Genomic DNA, 22,726 nt, shown 5'->3' with positions numbered 1-22,726 from the left:
GCTGCCGTGGCCTTGTCCCTGGAGTCGGGAGCTTCTAGGCCTGGTGTGCAGAGCAGCCCTGGGCTCATGGACACGGGTACGTCCAGGTTACCAGAGCGGCCCTCTCCCCGGTGCTCCTCTGGAGGTTGGCAGGACATCACCCACCCCTCAGGGGCCTGAGTGCTGGGGGTGCATGTTATTGCCTACTGCTGAGGCGGGTCCCTAAAAGCTAAAAGGTGCAGAAAAGTTGTTTCGCTGCCAGGAAGAGCTGAGTTAAAATCCCATCTCCGCCCCTTGCTGGCTCGGGAACTGTGCACTAATAAATGACTCCTCAGCTCCTCACTCTCTGACATCTACAAAAGTAGGCTGAGGACAGCACCTGCTTCGTAGGGCTCTTGGGAAGACTGCCAGAAACAAAGCGTGCAAGTGCCTAGCGCGATGCCTGCTCGGCCGCAAGCGTCCCGTTAGCTGCGTCATTTTACTGTTGTCACGCACGAGGTGGTGGTAGGAAGGCCACCTCCTGACCCAAAGGACATCTCTTTCTGAAACTGGCTCCGCCCAGCTCCGTGGCAGTCGTGTCTAACACCCCAGCACCTGAGCCGTGACTCAGGGAAGCAAAATCTGAATGGAGCCTCCAGCTTTCTGCGCGTCACTTTCTATGGAAGCAGCGTGCCTCTGCCCTGTGTTTCCCTCGGAGCGAGAGCGTTGGGGACCGTGTGTGCCCACAAATGTGTCCCTCTCTTCCCAGATGGAGCCCCTCTTGGGTCCGGGGCCGAACTAAGCCAAGATGGCTTAAAGGAAGGAGTTGACGTGGTCCCACATTTGATTACCAAAGGCCCCAGTCGGCTTCCGGAGGTTTGGCCAGTCCTCTGGGAGCCATGAAGAGGCAGCTGAGGGGATGAAGGCTGGTCCGGGAGAAAACTCCAGAAGCAGAGAATAACCGCTGCCTAACACCGGTCCTCTGTATCCCAAGAATGAGGACCAAGGGGCAGGTGGGAGAGAAAGACAAGTTTGGTCAAAAACTAAGAATAGACTTCACACTGTTCTGATGAAGAGGGCTGGACACTTCGTAGATAGGGTGCTTCTTGTCCCCGCAAGTGCACAGGCCAAGGCTGGCTGAGCCTGGGGCGGGGACCATGTTGAGAGGAGCAGGGTGACCGAGGTCTTCGGACCCTGGGACACCAGGACTTGCAGCGGAACATCAGTTGCCTTCACCTTCCCAGGCATTCCCTTCTCCAGTGCTTTAGGCCGGCATAGCTGTGAGCCTCAGTAAGCCCTGGCCGGAGGCCTGGGAAGAAACAAGCTGCCTCTCTGCACCGAGGCTATCTGCCTTAGCCCTCCCCCCGAAACCCACGCTTGTCCAGCCAATTCCTGCCATCACTCCTGTTGTGGCTTTTGCTTCATTAGCTCATAGCTCCAGGTGAAGCCACTATCCTGGGGTCCTGGATGGCTTCAGAGCCCCCCTGCCCCGCCCCTGTCTCCCTGTGTGCCCCCTAGCAGGCCAGGACAGCTGGCAGTAAGGGGGTGGGGCAGGCATTGTCATCCAAAGGTAAATTCAGAGAAGCACTGGAGAGAGTCTGACGAGGAATAACAACCAGGCCCCACAGCGAGCTGATGGAAGCCAGGGCCCCGGCCCCCCAGAACAGCCCCTTCCCAGGCCTTTCAGAAATGCTGTCTTTTAAGCTCACGCTCACTCTGCTGGCGCTCTGGCCATTGCGGATATAGGAAAGCAGGCTGCTGAGTGGGCTAGGGACCCTGACGCTAGAGAAAGGCCTGTGCCTGCAAAGTCCCCACCCCCTCCAGGCTCCTCCCTGTGGAATGACCAAATTGGGAGGCAGGGCTTTTAAGCTTCCCTCATTCATCAGCCTCAATCTGTAAAAGGGGAAACCGGGGTCTGGAGAGGAGAATGGTGGGTCTGAGGCCACACAGGGGTCACAGGAGGAGCTGGAGACAAAGTCCAGATCCCCACCCCTTGCTGAGCTTTGTGGGAGTGGCAAGTCAGGCAGGGCCCCCCCCCCTGCACTCAGGCCCCACCCACTGTGGGGCCCCGAGTCACCATGGCTGCCATTCCCAGTGCAGCACACGGTCTTGCTTCGGCCGAACGCCCAGAGCCCTTCTGCCTCCCTTGCATGGAAGCCCCAGTAGGAGCGACTCGCTGTCATCTAGTCTCTTTGGAGAGAGAGCTACAGCTCTGGCTGATTAACTACAGGGGGATTTCTACTCCCCGATGTGGAGGCGTGTCACCTCCACGTCTCATTGGTTGGTTCTTTCATTTGTTCAATCCCTCATTCTACACACACACACTCTCGCTCTGGCTCCAGGCACCCCTGGTGCTGGGGATAAAAAGCTGAACTGGACTTTTTTTTTTAACCCTCACCCAAGGGTATGTTTATTGATTGTAGAGAGGAAGAGAGGGGTGGAGAGAGAGGGAGACATTGATGTGAGAGAGAAACACAGATCAGTTGCCTCCCCACCGGAGACCGAACCCACAGCCTTCCGGTGTACAAGATGAGGCTCCAACCAACTGAGCTGCCCGACCAGGGCTGAACTGGACTTTCCAGGCTTGTTGGAATCACTGGGGTGCTGTAAAAATTGCTGACCTCACCCCCAGAGGTTTGATGTAGTTGGCTGGGTGTGGCCTGGGTATTTTAATTGCCAAAGCTCCTTGTATCCACATGGAAATTTCTCTCCAAGGAGCGAGAAGCTTGTAGAAAGAATGTGTCTGTAAGAGGATGGGCTCCCCGGGATGGCTGTGAGCGGAGTGACGGAGGCCTGGGTCATCAGGAAGGGGGCAGCATCACCATCGACTGAGGCTGTCCCAGGAGCTGGTTCCGCTGCAGGCCGGGCAGGGCAGAGCATGGAGTTCTGAGCACCCACCTGTCACCTAGGCTCTGCACTGAAGGGGGACTTGTCTGGCAGTCCCAGCACCTTTGCTTCGCTGCAAGCAATGGCTAGTCGTGCATCACCGTGTCCTTTTTGTCGGCATTTTCAAGAGCTACCATTGCCGCTGGGGTGTCAGGCTCAGAGCCCTGGACGAGCCCAGAAGGAAGGCTTACAGTCACAGAGCAGTGCATGTAGGGGACAGCCCAGAGCACAGAGGTCCATACCTGCCTTTAGAAATGGCAGGTAGAAGAGCCCGTCCTGGAACCCAGTGCCCAACTCTGTCCCCAGACCTTTCCAACGTGCCAGGCTCATTCCTGCCACTACCTGCACAGCTGACCTAGCCACTCCTGAGTCCGCCTGTACCCAGGGCTTTGTCCCATTCCCGCTACAAGAGAACATCTAAATTCTTTGCTTTTCTTGGCCTTGAGAATAAGGGAGAGGTCCCTGCCTGACTTTGGAGGCTGGTTATTGCCTGGAGAGCCCCAGGGGGATGGCACACACTGCGTGTCCTGTCCAGCTCAGCTCCCAGGCCTGTCCCAGACTCCCAAGTATCTCCTGGGGTTTGACTGCACCCTATGGGGTCAAGCCAGAGACCTGGGCCTTCATTAAAGAGGTGAGGCTGGTAGGGGCTGCTGCCCGGCACCCCCAGAAGCATCCTTCACTCTACCTTGCCTTCGTTTCACAGGTCCACAGGCGAGGCTCTCCTTTCCTCCCTCCCTGCACCTGCCACCCCAGCCCCAAACACCCTACAACTAAGTAGATTTTACATGTGGCTTGTCCAGGTGCCACTGACCTTTGGAAGACCCAGCCTTAGTATTTTTGGCCCTACAGAGACATGTGATACGTATAAAACACTTGGTAAAACTGGAGACCAGAATGAGGGGGACAAAAGGCACAGGGAGATGGGGCATGATTTGGGTGTGTTTGTGTAATGTGCCATATGTCATTTTTTATTCACATAAAAACATCTTTCTTGAAGTAATCGGAACCCACTCAGCTGTTGCTAACCAAATACCAAATGTTTCCCTTTTCCTCTCTTGCTCCTTCCAAGGGGCGGGCTGTGAAGAATTGCCTTTATCCGTGATGCTATCTTGCTTTTCAAACGTCAGAGAGCTTTTTCCTCTGAGCAAACGCCCAATTGTTTTTTCCAGCTTTGGCAGGAATTTTTAAGAGAAAGCTGTTTTCAGAGCACTTTTCCGTTAATTGCTTTAGACCTGGAGCACGGCGAAGTAAAGGGCTCCATCTAAGCGGGTCTGCTTACATCTGTTTTCCTGAATTGCCTTAGGACCTATCAGGAGCCACCCCCTTCAAAAACAAAACCCCCACAAAACCCCTGGTGTTTTAGTAAAGCAATGTGAAATGAAATGGAATGAAATGAAACAAAATAGCCCCCCAGTAGGTAGAGATGGCTTCGGGAATCACTTTTGGATGCCCCCCATACACCCCACCACGTACAATAAACATGTGGTTTCATTTCCAAGGGCTCGGGTGTTAGCGGTTCCATTTCCTCAGGAAGCTGTGTTTCTTGCTCTTACTTCTGAAATGGAACGTGCATTTTCATTGGCCCAAGTTCAAGGAGTGCCTGGGGCAACAAAGAAAACAGTCCCAAGCAGGTTTCAGTCATCCACCACCCCCTCCGCCCTCCCAGCCGTGACTTCGAAGTGCTCCCCATCCGCTGGGGCGCCAAGGGCCACTCTCCAAGCCAGGGAGGGAGGGTGGTCTTGCTCACTTGGGTTCCCGGCCAGCCGAGGGGAGCCGGGCCTGTGTTCCGGCCCTCGGTTGGGAGAATCTGGTTGCCCTCCAAGCATCCACATACCACAGGCTCCTAATTAAGAAAGTATGTTCCCATTTCATGTCACTGGAAAGGAATGAAAACAGTGACGGCATTTATTTATCTTCACTATCTGTATCATTCCTGCTTCTAGTCCCACTGGGGGCTATGAGTCTTGAAGGAATTGACTGTGGGTTGTGAGATTTTCACCTCGGCCATGTGCCGGGAGGACACGTGTGGCTTCTCTCTGAGAGGCAGACTCAAAGCGAGGGAGAGAAAGGCCTGCCGAGCCCTGGTCCCTGCCGTCCTGGGACGTGGAGTCCTCCAATGGCTCAGCCACGGGTGGAGTGGCTTTTTCCTTCTTTGGTGTTGGTGCAGTCAGGTCCCCTTCACCAGCTACATCCCCCTCCTTTTTTTCCTGCGTCTTCAGAGGAGGAAAAGCCTCCACGCCTTGAGTCTTCTGGAGGAGTTGTGATCTGTTCAAACGGTGGCTGTTTACATAGGACCTGCTCTGTGCTAAGTCTGGGCTGGGCACTCCCATGTGTTGCTAATTCTCGGTAGTAGCAGCTCACTCTGGCTGCCCGCGTGATACGGGAGACAGGATGAAGGGAGTTGCTGAGGACTAGATAGCAAGTTAGCCCATTTGGGTTGCTGTAGTAGAATGCCATAGACTAGATGGTTTTTAAGCAACAGACATTTATTTCTCACAGTTCTGGAGGCAAGTCCAAGATCAAGGTGCCGGCAGATTGTGAGTCCGGTGGAGGCCTGCTTCGTGGTTCATAAATGGCCTTCATCTCATGGCATCCTCACTGTCAGAGGGATGAGGGAGCTCTCAGGGGTCTCTGTTATACGGGCACTAATCCCATTCTTGATGGCTCCACCCTTGTGACCCAGTCACCTCTCAAAGGCCCTACGTTCAACTACAATGGGGGTTAGGTTTCTATATGTGCATTTTGGGGCAGGGGACACAAACATTCAGTCTGTTGCAGATGTCCTTGACAATGGGCCTGAGGCGGGGGTGCCCTCAGTAGCTTACGACGACCACAGGCTAAGAGGCAAGGGCAGGCTCTTGGCAAGGCTCCCATGCTTCCCCAGGTGGTGGTGAGGAGGGGCCCCTGGTCTTGTCTCGCCCTCTGTTGGTTGACAGCTTGGTGGGTGTCATGTCCAGCCTGCGCAGGAAGATTGGAAGTGACTTGGCCATGTGTTGTGTATTGTGTGCACACACACACACACTTGCACGTGCATTCCCAGACACTTACGTTCACTTCCAAGTACAGTTGCTTGCTGACCTTCAGTTAACACTGCCTTCTGATTCCTATCCCTTTGTGGAGCCTCACCTCCTACCCCCAAGCAACCTGTCCCTTGTTGTCCATTTTCTTTTAAAAAAAATATTGTGCCGAGAACATTTCACATCAGATTACCCTCCTAACACATTTTAAGTGCACAGTACATGATTGTTAACTGCAGGCACAGTGTTGTACAGCAGGTCTCCAGAACTGAACCCTCTTGCACAACCGAAACTTCACACCCATGGAACAGCCACTGCCCCCTGCCCCCGCCCCAGTCCCTGGCAGCTACCATTTTACTGTCTCTGTGAGCCTGACGGTTTTAGGTGCCTCGTATAAGTGGAATTGTGTGGTACTAGTCCTTCTGTGACTGGCTTTCTTACTCTTCTCTTAGTTGTCATACTGTCCTTGAGGCTCATTCATGTTGTCACAGGTGGCAGGAGTTCCTTCCTTTTTAAGACCCAGTAATCTTCCACTGTGTGCGTGTGCCAGCGTCTAGTCCATCCATTGGTCAATGGACAGGTGGGTGGTCTCCACGTCTTGGTATTATAAATAGTTCCACGATGAACATGGGAGAACCAGTACCTCTTTGAGATCCTGATTTCAATTCTTTGGGGTAAATACCCATAAGTGGGATCGTTGGATTATATGGTAGTTTTATTTTTAATTTTTTGTGGACCCTTCATGCGCTTTCAGCCATTCTTAAAGGCTCCCTGCAGCAACCTCAGACCGAGCCTGGAACTCTTGCCCTAACGCAAGAGCTCCCCTCCCTGCTGTGGCTTCTACTCGCCCCTCACCCCGACCTCTGGACCCGTGTCTCTGGCTCTGACATTCTTCTTCCTGGCACTCAGCCTCTCCCCTGCTGGCATTGCCTTTGGCAACCCTGCCACTCCCACCCCCACGTCCCAACTTGCTGTCCCACGGGCGCCGCCCCAGAAACCAACCCTGGTCACGAGGGCAGCATGCGCCCCCTCCTTGGACTTCACCAGCAGCCCTCCTGTATGCAGTTCTGTTCCATGGCCGCCCTTCCCAGCCTGTCCATGCACATGCCTCCCCCCGCCCAGCTGGTAGGCGTGCTTACCGCTCAGGATGAAGACGAGGCCTGTGGTGCTGTGGCCGCTTCCAGGGCTCAGAACGCAGTGCCTAGCAGGGGCTAAGCCAGTGCCTGTCAACTCGCCAGAGGGGCTGCCTGGGAGCAGACGGCTCTGTCTGAGGGCGTGGCTGCCGTGCCGTGCTGCAGGGAAGGGTGGCCATCCTGTCTTCCAGGCCAGCCCGTGCTTGGGAGGTGTCAAGCCCTTGAAGAAGCAAATGACACATGGTTTTCTTCAGTCCATCTCGTCACCAAAGCAGGGTCCCAACCACAGGCCCTGCGCCCTCCCTGCCCAGGGCCCAGGCTTGAACCTCAGGCAGCCATGGCTCCCACCACCGTGACCTTCTCTGTAAACACCTCAGACCCCTGCTCCCCACCCCACCTTGTCCACCTTTCCGTGGACTCCACTTGAATTGTTCATGCTCCAAAGCCATGGATGCCCCAGGGGGACAGTGCATCCACCCCTGTCCCCATGCCCTCGGAGCCCAGCCTGCTGCCCCAGGGTGTCTCCCACCGCCCCCCTGTGTGCACAGAGGGCTCTGGCCACCCCCTGGGGCACTTTGCCCCTTGGCCAAGGGCACAGCTCAGTGTCTTGGAGCTTCTAATGGGCTTTTTAGAGCTGCTTTTCAGCCACCTTCCTTCGGAGATGCTTACATTTGCTCCGTCCAGCAGACCTCTCTCTGCAGCCAAGGCCAGACGTCACATCGCAAGGACCACACCCCCGTTCTTGTCTCAGCTGACAGCCGGCTGCTGACGCCAAGCCTGTTCCTGAGTCGTTAACCAGTGTGTTTAAGGGATGGCTCTTCCCACCCATTTTTCCAACCCCCCCCCCAGGTGTTGAATTCCAGAAAAGTCTTAAAGTTGAAGGAACCTTCTAATATCAAGAAGCAAGAGATCTTGGAAGGGAGTTTGTTGAAAAATGAAGGACCTAAAAGAATGAAGCTAGAATGATTAGGCGATTAGTGGACACTTTGGGGGTAGGGGGCCCTGATGCCCGTCATATATCATGTAACCACAGCATCTTTCTGGATTGGAGGGAAGGACCAAGGAAGCATGTGGCCCAGAGCAGGATTTTCGTGTTGTGGCAGAGCTGGTGTGTGTGTGTGTGGGGGGGGCACAGCATGTGTGTGTCTGTGCACAGCGTCCCAAGGTTTTCCCCACCTGAGAGACAGAAAAGACTTCTGCCCCTGTGTCCGGGGCGCTCCTCCTCACCAGCCCCCGCAGACCACACTCTGATTTGTGCCTCCTGGCACCTCGATCGACCCCCAGGCTCCTCTTCTTGCCTCTGTGGCTCCTTCTCCGTTTCTAAAGGAAGCACGAACATTGCACCTTGGCTTTGTTGTTGGCAGCGGCGGCGGTGGTGCTTCCTCAGAAGATGGGCCCATTTATCTTCACTTAAGGCTGAGAAAATAACCTGAGTAGTTGATTACGGATCCTTTCATTTCCTCCCGGGCTTCCAGGGGGCGACGCTCTTGCCTGGGATCCTCTGTGCAGCTGGGAGCGGCACGGAACGAGGTGCCGACAGCTTGGGTTGGAGTCACGTGGTGTTTACTGTGCTGTGAGTTTATGACAGCCTTGTTTCCACACTGGCAGCAAGCTCCATATGGAGAGAAAGCATGCTGTCAGCTGGGCCCCTAGGCAGTCACAGCGCAGCACGCGAAATCTCATAATTGCTTTTGGAAAACAGGGGGGCTTGAATCACGTAAGCAGTGTGGGGCTCCCTGCCATAATGGAATAAAACTGGAGTTTGACATAAGGCAATTTACTTCCCTTCTGTGTTCGCGCTGGGGACGCTCAGCTGGTGGGAAGGACGGGGCGTTTGTTTTCCTCACCTGTGGGCGGCGCGTTGAGGGGGAGGCAGAGAGAACGCAGGCTGACTGCGGGGGGCCGTGCTAACAGGTGCAGGCCACAGACCTGCCACCCCCGGGGCTCCCCCCTCCCAGACTCCCTGCCGTGCTGACGCTAACACTCATCCAACTTGACATTTTATTACTGTCACTTGGGATCTTGTCTGCTCAGCCCCCCCCCCACACTGCCTTTCTAACAGAATCCAAGGTCCCTGAGGGCTGGGACTGCATCCCGCCCCCACCCCCACTGATGGCAGCCCACCGTGATGTGCATTAAGTGCTTGTTGGAGAGGCTGTTCAGGAACCGTCTGTGTGCATGAAAGGATGGACTGAATCAAGGTGGTAGTTCAAGGCTAGTTTCAGCCCCCAGCCCACTTGAGGAGGGGGTCCCACTGAGCAAAGTATCCACTTGTGAGGATGAGAGGCTTTTTGAGTGGCGTTTTTACAAAGAAGACTCAGAACTGTGAACCCCTCCAAAGACAGCCCCTGCCCGCAGGCAGCTACGGGCGAAGGAAGCGTGCTGCACACCGCTCCAGCCTGCACGGGGCTGGCCGGGGGCGCTGGCTTCAGGGCACCCGTGACACTCGTGTGGCACCAGGTTTCTCTCTTCACTCAGCTCTCCTTCCCCTGTGCCGGCCTCGGTCTGTGTGGGCTCTCGCCGCCTGGAGGGAAAGATGGTTGTGGGAGCTCTGTGATGACGGGTCCTATGGCCTTGTCACTCCAGAGAGGAGCAAGTCAGTCCTGTGGCCTTGTCACCCCAGAGAGGAACAAGTGTCTTTCCTGGAAGTTCTAGCAAAAACCTTGGAAGGACTCCAAGACCCATTCAGATCACATGAACCTATCGATGTGGCCGTGGGAAGAGGGTGGCCGTGGGAAGAGGGCTCTGTTTGGCTGGGGCTGAGTCACATGCCCATCCCTGAGGCTTGGAAGCAGTCAGCTCCTTTAGAACCTCAGGCTGGAGTTTTACAGAGAGAGAAGGGCGCCCAGAGGAAGGGAGATGGGACAAGCCAAAGAGTCCACATCCACAATGATAACAGATGGTGTTGATTAAGCATTTCCTATGTGCCAGGCCCTGATCTGAGTCCTTCATGTTGTCTTACTTAATCCTCACGGTAGTCCTTGGCACTAGGTACCATTACTGTTCCCAGTTTACAGGTGAGGAAACTGAGGGATGGAAGTGTCCAGTCTGTTGCCTCAGGTCACATAGACGGTTAGTGGTCAGGCTGGAGTCGGAACCCCGGCGGTTTAGCTCTGTAACCCACACTCACAGCCCCCAACCTCCGTACAGGTAACAGCCTTACCTCCCCCGGCGGGGCTCTTTGGGCGTGGAAATGAGTTGGCATTGATGGCTGTGTACCTATCGAGTTCCCTGGCTTCCAAGAAACGCCCTCCAGGGGGCAATTGTCCTGGCTCCTCCTCTGCATTTGGCAAGGACAGTCAATCCTTCCACCCAGGAAGCTCTCCTAACCCAGGCCCGACTCACCCGCTTCCTGGTTTCCCCGCGACAGCACCGGACCCTTCCTGGTGCAGCTGCAGAAGCAAAGGACACACTTGCAGTGCTCGAGAAGGTTCGAGGCAACGTGTCTCAGTCAGTCCTCTGAGCCTCCTCCTGGCCGGAGAGAGCCTCTTGCAGAGCCATTGCAGGAAGAGCCAAGAAGGGACTCCCCTCCCTCCAAACTCCATCTTACTTCCAACACGTGCCTTTATTTTTTTCAGAGGAAGACTGAGGCCCAGAAAGGGCAAGTGAGTTTCTTGAAGTCAGAGGCCTAGCAAGTCATTGGCTAGGCCTCTGGGCTTGGAGTCTTGCAATGCATTTTCACTTCAGAACTCTCTTGGCTCCTGAGTGGCTGAGGGCTGGTTACTTTCTGTCTCTGTGGCCCTAGCACCTCAGCTGGAAAATGCAAAGTTTTCATAATCTGAAGCATCCTAAAACTGAATTTCGCTCCAACTTGGCAAAAGTGAATTTTTTTAACTATAGTTATTAGGGTGCTTTGAGTTACAGATAATGAAAAATTTTTCAAACTACCCAAAGCCAAGCTTATTAATAAGTTTTTCAGATATGTTTGGGCTGCAGGCATGGTTTGATCCAGAGACTCATGACATCATAGGGCACCGAGTCTGCTTCCTGTACTTTTCCCCATTCTGACCTCCACATGTCAGCCTCAGCCTCCTGGCAGCAGCTTCTGGCCACAGCTGAGCACCCAGCACCCAGCACCCAGAGGGAGAGAAGCACCACTGCTCAACAGGCCAGGCAGAGTCTGGGCTTCCCTCTGGCTTTCCCGGCTTGGGTCGCATGCCTGCCACCCTCATCCAGTCACTGTAATCAGGGAGTGTGACATGCTGGTCGGCCAGCCAGGGGTTAGCTATAGTCCCCAGAACTGCTGGCATCTCCAGATAGAAGTGAGGGCATCGGAGCAGGAATTGGGCTGGGAGTAGAAGCTGGGTCATAACCTTCCGGCACCTTCCTCTACCAGGGGTGTCCAACCCGGGGCCTGAGATGGCTGTGAATGAAGCCCAACACAAAATCGTAAATTTACTTAAAACATTATCAGATTTTTTGTGATTATGTGTTGCAATGTATTTAATGTGTGGCCCAAGACAACTTCTTCCAGGGGGGCCCAGAGATGCCAAAAGGTTGAACACCCCTGCGTCTACACTGACCTTGGCCCCTCTGAGTCTGCAGAGTCCGGAGATGAATAAGGGCTCCCGAGAGTGTGCCAGTCACCTCACTCCATCCATCTGGGGCGTTACATCCAGGTGTGGGTTGATGGGATGGCCCTGCCTGGCTCCCGCCTGGGTCTCACCACATTCTTATTTTCTTGTCTCCAGACAGAGATTACTGCAGTTTATGTGACAAGCAGCCAATTGGAAGGTTGCTTTTCCGGCAGTTCTGTGAAACGAGACCTGGGCTGGAGTGTTACATTCAGTTTCTGGACTCAGTGGTAAGTCCCTGGTCCTGGTGGGGAGGGCGGGTCTGTGGTCCTCTGTGATCAGTGGTCGTTTTCGTCCAGAGGAGAAGGTGGACCATGTGGCTTAGAAGGGTGTGAAGAATAAAACTGTTGCTCAAGAAATGGCCGGTGCAGACTCTGAGAACGCAGACTTGTCTCTAGGCCCCTACCCGCTGAACGACCATGGGCCGGCCACCTCCCGCTCTGGGCCTCGGTCCCTGCTGCTTTAAAGTGAGGCCCTATCAGCCCTCTGACGCCAGGAGCCTGGGTTATGCGAGGCTGTGCGTGGGCAAGCTGCATGGCTTTCCCAACACCCCAAGGTCGCTCTTGAATTCCATGGCCCCTCCCCCAGCTGAGAATCTGTTTTCTGAAATTCCAAAGCTTGTGTTTGTGTACTTGTTTCCTCTCTGCTTACCTGCTAGAAAGCAAGGTTCCCAGGGCACTCTGCCCAGCACAGTGCCCGGCACACGCAGGGATTCAGTACACGCTTGTGGGATGAACACACCCTGGCAGTTCCAGGTCGGTCTGACAGCCGCTGGCATGCGTGGCCATGAGTCACACTGTGGCGACTTCCCGCAGATGTCCTCGTCACCCACTTGTTTAACAAATGCGGGTCGGGCTGTGGGGGCTCTGAGGACCTGATGTTGGGGTAGACGGGGGTTCATCAGCGCCTGCTCAGGAAGGCAGGGCTCCTCAGCCCGGCCGCCTGCCTTGGGGGTTTCTATCCAGGGGGAAGGGTGGAGACCAGTCATGAAAGGGGTGGGATCTTCTAGACGCCCATTCCCAGGGCAGGGGGCCCAGGGCTGTTGTTTCTTCCTGGCCCTCGTGGCATTATTGGCTGCAGCCACCTGACCTCTGTCCTGCTTTAGGGGACAGCCCCGTGGGGCCTAAGTTTCTGTGTCTTCTTCAGGGTCCTAGCATGGATCTTTAGACCCACAAGCCAAACAGTCCACTGACTGTCTCTTCCAGAAGTCACAGGAGCCCCCTGAAAGTCCACATGTCCCAACCATTCTCAGAACCTCTCCCCAGGCCCCCCAAACCACCAGCCCTGGCGTGTTTCCTGTCCCAGTGACCAGCACCCCACAGGCACCCCAGCCTGATGCTTTTCGTTGTACTAGCCCTCTCCTTCCTCATCCCTGCCCCCACTCCATCCCAGACTGTGTGCTTGCCTCCTTGACCTCTCCCAGACCAGTCCCGTCCCCTCCGTAGCCTTTGCCTTGGTCTTGGTGCAGCCTGTCTGCAGGTCCTGTGTGAGCGATCGCAGCCTGCTCAGCCTTGGCGGTGCAGTAGAACACCAGGGAGCCCCAGAGACACACAGGGCTCGCACCGGGGCCCAGACTCGGGAACGTGTGTCTCTGGGAGTGGGGCCTAGTGTTTTCATGCCTTTGTATTACGGAAAATTTCCAACTATCGAAGGCAGAAGTCTGCAGAATAGTATAGTGAACCCCCATGCATCCTTCACCCCACACCAACGCTCAGAAACTCAAGGCCTCTCTTTTCCACCCCCCTCCCTTCCTCTGTGGCATTTTGCAGCAGATCTCACATTCATTACTTTGTCTGTGAACATTTCATATGTAGCTCCAAACGATAAGTGCTCTTTAACAAAACCCCCCACAAAACCATTACCATGGCTAACATATAATTCTCTCCCATCACTCAGCATTAGTCAGCGGCCCCACTTCTGAGTTTCTCGTACTTGGTAAAAATGCGTGTTTTAGCAGTGCATACCCACCTCCCCTGGTTCATCCAGAGGCGTGTCCCATGGTCTGAACTTCATGCCCTCATCCCCATGGGTTGAGGGATGGGTTCCTCTGGATTTCTTGTAAATTGATTTCATTGAACCCAGAAACCGAGGCTCATTTCAATTGAGGGTGAGGGCCCTGACTTCCTAAGTGGTGTCGTGTTCTTCTGTCCGGGGACACATAATGTCCGGGTGTCCTTTTCTTTGAGATGGCAGCAGCCACGGGTACTCAATACCAAACGCTGTTGATTAACTGGGGGCTGCAATATGATGGCATTCTACGTCTCATTCCTTCTTCATCTGCTAACTCGGAGACACTGTCTGTCGGTCACTCCTGCTGGGTTACGCAGTGGTAAATAAAGTGCATACAGGAAATGCTTGGTTCTTTCCCCGTATTTATGTTTTCAAAATACCAAGTGGTTCATTAGTAGTAACCAGTTAGAGTTTTTTAAATGCGTGGATTTAAACAAGGTGCGTTTTGATGCATACTAGTTGTTATTTTTGTTGGTGTTCCATCATTGGCCAGTGGGAGCCCTCGAGAGGACGCCGGCAACCTCTGGCGGCCTCCTGACTACCTGGTATAACGTGCAGTTCGAGACTCCTCTGGGGTTTCCTGCCCTGCACCTGGAGCTCGTCATTTCTCCAAGGAGCCCTGCTCCTCTGGCCGGGAAACGGTACCTGCAGACCAGTAGTGTGGCGCAGAGGCCCTCATTACCGCGGACTGGCCATTCTTTGTAGCAGACAGTGGCATTTTTCAAATTTCCTGCCTGTACTGGGTGTCCGTGTTTGGGAAGCACTGACATCCAGGACAGAGTCCAAGTTCTGAGGCTGACTTACCAGACCTTCTGCTGACAGGCCCCTGCCCTTGCTTTCATCCTCGACCTTCCCCAGGTCTTTCTTGGGCCCTATGTTCTGGCCCTGCTCTCTGCTGGTGGTGGCTCTGGCTTGCCAGGGTGGTTGAAGACTCTCAGCAGTGGCTGGAGAGGAGGGAGCAGGGCAGAGGGATCTGGGAGAGGGGTCAGTCACTCCAGACCTGTGCCATTAAAGAACTTTGAGTGAAACGGGAGCCCCTGGAGGGCTGTGAGCAGAGCAGTGGCACCGGCTCACTTAGGTCTTTAAAGGGCTCTCTGACTCTGTGGTGAGAACAGGCTATGGGGGGCAAGGGTGGGAGCTGGAGCTCTGATAGGAGGCCCTGCAACAGTCCAGGTGAGAGTGACGGCAGACCAAGCCATGTGGACGCAGTGGCATGGTGACAGTGGTGGGATTGGGAGCCCACTTTGAAAGCAGTGTTAACAGTGTCCCCTGAGGCCTCAGGGGTGAGAGAGAAGAGTTACAGGTGACCTCAAAGTGTTGACCAGAGCCACGGCAAGGATGGAGTCAGTGGAAGGCTGTGGGAAGCTTGTTTGGGGGTGGGGGGCGGATAGGAGCTTCATTTTGGGTGCATGCAGCTGGAGGTGACCATTGGACATCCGAGTGGATGTTTGAGAGGAGGAGGGTGTTCAAGCTAGAACTCTGTGAGAAAGGACTGGGCTGGAAATAGAAGATGGGGAATGTTAACATACAGCTGGCATTTAGAGCTATAGGTTGGACGAGCTCACCAAGGAGATGTATGTGGAGGGAGAAGAGCTGAAACCCAAGGACTGAGCCCTGGACCAGGGCTGCTCCCCATTCGGAAAAGATGAGGCATCGGCAGCTTTGGGACTTGTCTAGAGTTGATGAGGCAGAGCAGGGCAAAGCTAATCCCAGGAGCCAGTGGAATTTTCCAGCCGCGTGTCTTATTAGATGCTTACAGTCAGTTTGAGAAGCAGAAAAAACCCAATGGATGCCCATTTTCATTCTGGTCATGCAGACGCTCCCTATTGCTGGGCCTGTACCAGGAGCTTTTTTTTTTTTTTCCGGAAAGGAAGTGTGAGTGTGTCTCCCTGTGTTGATGTGACAAATACTCTTTACATACGCCTTAAGGAAGCTGCCACTCACGAGAGGCTGGCCCTGTCCCCTCGCATTTTGTCTGCATCTCTGGGAATTAGCAGGGCCTTTTCATCACCCATCTTGACGTCAAATGACCGGCCTTTGGAAACACCTCTTTTACGCACGAAGACTTTATTGAGTTTTCCAGAGCTGGTGCAATTCTCGTCTGAACTACGTTTTTTTCCTTCCGTCCTGACTGGAACTCTGAGGAGGGAGGAGGTGGCGCTGTCCTGGGTGTCGCCTACCGCCCAGTGCTCCTGGCTCGGCCAGCGCCATCCTCACTGTTCCCACCTCGGGGCTGACTTTCTGCCAAGTGCAGCTTATTAAAAACAACCCGTCCTCGTCGGGCTCTGACGCAGCCCGCAGGAAAGGCTGGTCCTCCGCTCAGTCTTCACGTCTGAGCTTCTCAGGTCAAGCAGAAGGCTGAGACTGTTTCAAAACGGGGCCTGGGTGATTCGGGGTGGGGGGGTGCAGCAGAATGGTCTGTACACCACCCACCAGGCTGCGGGGTAATTCATTCTTAGCTGTGGATGTCGGGGGTGGGGTTCAGGAACCTGAGGGCTTCCCCTTCCTCTCCCCCCATGAAAGGGAGTCACTGGCCTAAGTCAAGGTGATGACTAGAATTGGCTTCAGGAGGGCGAAGAGGATTTGCCCAGCTGGTCAAGGGGTCGGAAGCGGTTCCAGGTCAGCGCAGACCTCCCTAGGCCAATAGTGTCCTGCCAGGGACTTCTTAAAGACAGATGTACTTCTTCTCTAACCTCTTTCCTGGGAGCCTCGCTGGCATCTCAGCTCTTCTGAACCCCTCCCGTGCCTACACTCGGGGGTCTTCTCTTTGGGTTGGGGGGATGTGGCAGACCCTCAGCCAGACTCAGCCCCTGTCTGTTGGCCGTCTCCAGGGTGTCACGCTGTGTCCCAGTAGTTGGAGATGATGAGGTGAGCCGGGGAAATACAGTCCTGCCCTCTCGGAGCATGCTTTTGGATTACATGAGACGTTAAGAAATACATAAACAAAAATTTAACAAAGTCATGAACTCACACTAGCCATGAGTTCAGATGCCTGTTATTTGTTGCTGTGTAAGAAATTAGCTCAAAACTAAGCAGCTTGAAAACGACCGTAAACATTTATTATCGCGTAGTGTTGTGGGTCAAGATTTGGAAGTGGTTCTCCAAGGTGCGCCTGGCTCAAGGTCTCTCAAAGGGGATTATCACAGTGCTGGCTGGGGCTGCAGGCATCTGGAGGCTTGGTCTGTCTCCAAGGTCATGTGCGTGGCTGGCAGGCCAGTGCTGCCTGTTAGCAGGAGGCCTCGATTCTTTTATGTGGGGCCCTGTCTGTGGGGCCGCTTGAGTGTCCTCCCAGCATGGCTGGCACTCCCCAGAGCGAGTGGCTCGAGAGTGTGTGGTGAAGCTGCGGTGTCTTTTCCAGGCTGGTCTCTGGGGTTCCTTACCGCCACACCCCTAACATTGTAGGGTTGCCCAGGTCAGTCCTGCTCAGTACGGAAGAGACTTCTCAAGACCACAAACAGTAGGAGCGAGGATGAGTCAAGCCTCTGTTTTTAATAACGGAGACTGGCAATGATAGGAAGTTACAACTAGCGAAATTGCTCATCAGGAAGTGCCCAAAGGCACCCCAAGCCGTTCATTGGCCCAGAACTACGGAAAAGAACTTGAAATTAGTAAGCCATCGCCTGGATTTAGATACACCTGGTTATCCTGAAATTGTGTCGTGAAATGACTTGGTATGGCCCACTGGGGGAACTAAGTACTCTGCTTCTTTTATTGATGAGAAGAGGCAAACACCCAGTATTTGTCTTTCTGTCACTGCTGTGATCTCCCAAAAGAGGGAAGGTAGGGGAGAAGGAGTCAGCTTTGAGATGGATATAGAGACCCTCGAACAGCTGGTGAAGCCAGACCCTGGGAGCAGGGTGATCTGGGAAAAGTGCCCCTAATAGTGCTTCCCAGACAAGGTAAAGGTAATACAGGAGTTCATCATCACCAAGCCATTATTACATGAAATGTTAAAGGGACTTGTTTAAGAAAAAGAAAATCAAAACTATCAACATTAAAAAAGCAAAAATTTACAACTACGAAAACTGAATTTAAAAAACAAAAACAAAAAACTAAGCAAACAACCAGAACAGGAACAGAATCATAGGTATCCTATATGTATCCATATGTATCCTATAATCATAGATATTTGGAGGGTTATCAGCAGGGAGCAGGAGGAGGGAGGATGAGGGGAAATGTGCAGGAATTAAAAAGCATGATTCATAGGTACAAAATAGACAGCAGATGTTAAAAGAAGTATAGGAAATGGAGAAGCTGGAGAACTTACATGTACGACCCATGGACATGGACTAAGGGGTAGGGTTGCTGGAGGGGGCAAAAGGAGAAAAATTGGGACAATGGTAATATCATAATCAATAAAATATACTAAAAACAAAAACAAAAGTGCCCCTTATAAAATGGGTCCTTCTGGGTGCCCACCCATGCTTCCAGACAGCACGGCTCTCCTAGAAGCTGCCAGGGTCCTAATGACATCACCCCCGAACCACAGTTGATTGGAGCAGGGAGGAGCCCGTGCCTTTCTGGGGTTTTCTAGACATGAGGGCAAGTCCTTCTCTGGTAGAGAAGGCTTAAAGTAAAAAACCTGGGAGCTACTGGCCGCCATGTCTTCTGCCACTGGAGCGACACGTCTCAGGCAGCTCTGAGAGAAGGCCAGCACACACTCGCAACGCATGCACATGCACATGAGCACACACACATGTGCATGTGTACACACACGTGGGCTGGTAAGAGCAGTTCCGGAAGTGCTCGTACCCCCGTCCTTGGCGCCCCGAGCCCAGCTACACTTCCGTTCTCCCCACATTTTGGTCATCCGGTGCATCCTTGGGTTTCGGGAGCCAAGAGAGGTCTGTTCTCCCTGCACCAGGTTAGGTGGGGATTCTGTTCTCTGAGAACCAGAAGAGTAATGGGGAGAGCCAAAGGCCTTTGCCTGGACAGAGAAATGCTGCCGGGGGCTGGGGGAGGAGGGTGCGCAGCTGGACAGTGGCCGGTGGGGAGCCCTCAGGGCTGCAGCTCTTGGGAGGATGATGGGATGGGGGGGTTGGGATGAGAGCACAGTTCCTTCGACAGCTGCGGGTGCATTTGTTCCCTCCACCATGAGAGAGGTGCGCCCCTTCCTCCCCCCCTCCTCTTTAGCTCTTGCCCCCGGCAGTACAGGTCTCATGAGCTGGTGGCTGTGGTCCTGTCAATGTGGTCTGGGGTCACCCTGGGGCCACTCCTACTGCTCAGTCCATACCCCAGTGTGTCCTGTGGTCCACCCCTCCCTCCCTTCTCTCTGTGGTCCTGTCCCACCTGTTGTCCTCAGGGGGCCAGTGAATCCCTTCCCAACCAGACCCAAGTGGGCTTCTCAGATGGCAGCTGGAGATCAGAGAGCCTGTCTGATGGGTCTTCAAAAGAGGGGTGCAGAGCCCCTGTGTGCAGGGAGGGAGCCAGCAGACCACCGCCCCCCACCCCCCAGCCTGCCCCGAGGTAGGGTGGAGAGAGGCTCCGCCGGGCAAATGGAGGCCCCTCCAGTCCACAGGGTCTGCACGCACGACAGTGGGGGTGGGGCCGGGTGTTTCTCCAGAAAGGGCCCTGGTGAAGCAGCGTGGCCAGCCAGGCACATCACTTGTCCCCACCGTGAGGACACTGGAAAAGCTGACCACATCAGTAATTACAGGGGCCGGAGGTGGCCAGACCTCCTAGCGGCTCTGACTTCACAGCTTCCTGTCCCGGCTGAGAGGGTCCCCCGAGGGAGGGCGGTGGCATGACGTCTGCAGCCAGTCAGGGGCCGAGAGGAATTCAGCTCAGACTCTCTGCTCTTCCAACCAGCTTCTCTGAAAACACGGCAGGTCCCTGTTTATCAGCTTGCAGTCCTTATGTTTTAAAAAATCACCTGAGGGAAATGTGTTGTAAGAGAGCAGACATCTTTCCACCAGCATTTTCTGGGATGGTTGGTGCTACCAGAACAGGCCAAGAGGATGAAATAGCAGGTTCATAAACTAGGGTGTCCACAGGTGTTTATACTCGCAGGTACATAAATAATTCTTTTTGCCTTAAACCCAGTGTCGTTTTTGGTCTTTGTGTGGGGGCAGCGTCTCCTCCTCAAAGGTTATTCCTGTGTGTGGCATGAATCACGTGCCAAGCACAGGCTCACCAAATGGCACCTCGCTCGGTGGGCACCTCGGTGCGTCTCGGGAAGCGAAGGCCCCTCCGAGGGGACTGGTGTGGGCGCCCTTCGGTGCTTTGGCTGTTTGGACCCAGTTGGGGCAGCAGATGGTTTCAAATGGACATTCCAGCAGAGGGGGCGGTGTGTGTTCCCTTTGTTGGGGGTGGAGCCAAATCCCACCACCGTCTCTGGCAGGAGGGAACTTTGACAGATGGAGGTCCCAGGGGCATGCCTTGCACATGACTTACCTCTCTGGTCATTGAAGGCATTGGGTGGCCACCATTTCCCAAGCCGGCTCTAATTGTGATATCCTAGGCTGGTGGCCCAGCCTCTTCTTTGCTGCTCATGTTTTCTGGTTGAAGCTGATCTCAGCAGCTTTTGCCCGCGACCTGGGCGAGGGTGTTGCCCTGGCAGTGGGTTTCCGGGTGGTCCCCTGCGTCGGGCAGTGTGATCTGCCCACCCCGCTGAGCTGCCCTCATGTCTCCTCTGTGCAGGTGGCCTCTCAGGACATGTCTCCTGTGAGCCCCTCATGGGGGGGACACTGTGGAGACATGGCCTGTCACTCCCGGTGACTTAATCAGTGTGGAAAGCCCGGTTGGAAGCCATCTGTTGGTTTTCTGCCTCCCAACACAAGTGTTCTTCAAGTGGCAGTGACCTGATGTGGACTCTCAAAGAAAGGCCTTTTGATCCCGGCCGGGGTGCCTGTCCCCGCGTGCTCCCGGCTGCCTCCCTGTGGAACTGTGGCGCCCAGCCACCAGCCGGGCCTCTGCTGGGAGGCAGCTGACCTGAAAGTGATGGTATTTTCTTTTAACCTGGGTTTTAATACCCAGAGCAATAATATTTTCAGCTGGCTATTGAGGCTGATTAGTGAGTCTCAGGCCTCCATTTGGTTAAATAGAGCTGCCTTCACAGATATATTTTGGGACAGTGCAAATCCACGGTTCTACATGGGATTGAGTTATCCCAAGAGGTGGTCTTGGCCTTGCAAAGCAGTCTGGGTAAATTCCCAGGGTGCCAGACCACTAGGCGGGATGTCCAGGGCAGCAGACACTGGGTACTTCTCTCCTCACTCTGGAGAAAGGGTGGTCAATTGTGCTGTAGCCTCGGCCTCTGGCCCTGTCGCCTGCTAGCTCTGCTGGGTTTGAACTGGTTGTATTTGGCTTCTGAGAGCTTCTGTTTCTCTCTGTAAATTGGGAATCATAATACCTGCCTTGCAGGGCGAGTCTCTAATCTACTCCATATGGTGTGGAGGTGTGTGCTCTCGTGTGTATCGGTTTTGGGGGATAACTGGAGAGCAGAGAGGGAGAAAACAGCAGGAAGAAAGAGCTACCTTCTCTCCTTAAATGGTCTCCAGACATCATTAATCTAATCAAACCATCGAGAAGTGACGGTTCCCACCGAGCTCATCCTGATGGTGAGGAGGCGCTGGCCTTTGAGAGAGAGGAGCAGAGGGGGGACCCAGCGGAGGTCAAGAGGCCTGGCTTCCATGCTGGCTCTGCTACGACTGGCTGTGTGACCTTAGGCCAGTCCTTTGCTTCCCTGAGCCGCGGTGTCCGGCTCTGTGCAGTGAGTGGTGGGGTTCCTTCCCGAACCACCATCCCATAGTCCTGTGATTCAGATGGCCGTGGTGTCAGTGTTTCTTCCCTGCGGAAAGCCGTGGTGTCTTGATTCTGCATTAGAAGAGAAATGGTAATAAAAGGAAACCCACTCGCTTTCGATGGAAACATGCCCGGCTGCCTCTGTGGGCATTCCAAGTGCCGCCTGTGCTTCCCCTTTTCCAGGAGGGTCTTACAGGACGGCCTGGGGACAAACTGGCCCCTGGCACTGAGTTGAGAGGTTGCCTTGAACCAAGCCGAAGGAGTGGGGCATCTAACTCGACAGTGAGACAGAAGAGGAAGGCGTTTCGGTCGCTCTGTGCTGATGTCATTTCTTTTGAAATAGCTATACATTTGGACCGAGACTGACACATCCTTGAGTGGTGGATGTTGAAGTTCCCTTGTGGAAATGAGAAAGGCGAGCTTACCCAGGCTTCTTCTTAAGTCCAGGTCTTTCCTGCACTTGGCAAGGGCACCAGGTGTTAGTGAAGGGGCCCCTCTTGGGTCAGGAAAATGGAAAGGCCCTCCTTCCCGAGGCCTCACTTCTTTAGAGCCAGGTCCCGCTGGCTCAGTCTGCAATCTGGAATCCCAAATTCCTCGGTGTTGTTGAGAAAGAGCTCGGGCTTGGCAGTCTGAGTCCCAGCCCTGCCACTTCCCCTCAGAGAACCCTACCCTGCTCTCCACATGCAGATGAGGGGGTGTGATGGGGGCTCCTGCCACCCTCCCACATCACCACCTGGGCTCTTTTGAGGTTCAGACAAGAGCATCTGAAAAATCCCTACGTTCACTTTGTGAGCTAAAAAGCTGCAAGAGGTGAGACATCCATATGGTTGTTTTCTCTTGCAAGGTGTGATAATAACAAGGTAATCAGTGTGGCAACTGTTAATTGAGTATTTATACGTGCCCCGCTCTGGGCTAAGAGCTTTAATACGTTCTGGCTGCGCTCTGGGCTAAGAGCTTTAATACGTTCTGGCTGCACAGTCACCCTGCAAGGCAGCACTCTCTCCCTGTGGGTTTTACAGAGGTTAAGGAAATTGTCTAAGGTCAGGCAGCTTGTAACCTGCTTGACCTAAGGCAGCCTCTCGGGGGTGGGCCTTCCAGTTTGGCGGCTTGTTATTTTCCAGTGACTTCCTTTGATTTATCTATGCTGGTGGTTCTCAGCCCCAGCTTCCTGGCATCTGAGCCCCAACTTCCTGGCATCTCAACCTGGATGCCCAGCCCTCGTCGCCAGAAGGTCTGACCTGGTGTGGGGCGGGGTGGGCCTGAGCACCCGCGTTTGCTCCCCAGGGATTCTGATGGGCAGCCAGAAGGAAAGACACTGTCCTAAGCACACGGTCACAAAGGTACAGAGTGGGATGGATAGGGTGTCAGGTCTTCTGCCTGCTCTGGGCCTCAGAGCCCTGCCCTG

The 22,726-nt window shown here is 54.3% G+C and overlaps 1 protein-coding gene and 1 long non-coding RNA gene across 2 annotated transcripts in view; one reads left to right on the top strand and one right to left on the bottom strand.

Moving 5' to 3' along the window:
* Positions 1-22,726, top strand: part of GRK5 (G protein-coupled receptor kinase 5) — a 187,340-nt gene that overhangs the window by 123,454 nt on the left and 41,160 nt on the right. Inside the window, exon 3 of the mRNA XM_024555551.3 lies at positions 11,686-11,798. Within this exon, the coding sequence (XP_024411319.2) occupies positions 11,686-11,798 (113 nt within the window). The remainder of the gene's footprint in view (positions 1-11,685; positions 11,799-22,726) is intronic.
* Positions 2,675-8,550, bottom strand: LOC123479256 (uncharacterized). Its single transcript, XR_006654811.3, has 4 exons — positions 8,171-8,550; positions 7,664-7,777; positions 7,001-7,214; positions 2,675-5,802 (listed from the first exon to the last, which is right to left on the bottom strand). It is a non-coding gene; the product is annotated as an uncharacterized lncRNA (long non-coding RNA).

The sequence above is a fragment of the Desmodus rotundus genome, chromosome 4 (assembly GCF_022682495.2).
Source record: "Desmodus rotundus isolate HL8 chromosome 4, HLdesRot8A.1, whole genome shotgun sequence".
Classification (NCBI taxonomy): domain Eukaryota; kingdom Metazoa; phylum Chordata; class Mammalia; order Chiroptera; family Phyllostomidae; genus Desmodus; species Desmodus rotundus.
The sequence above is the reverse complement of the archived record's forward strand: the minus strand, read 5'-3'. Positions and strand labels throughout refer to the sequence as shown.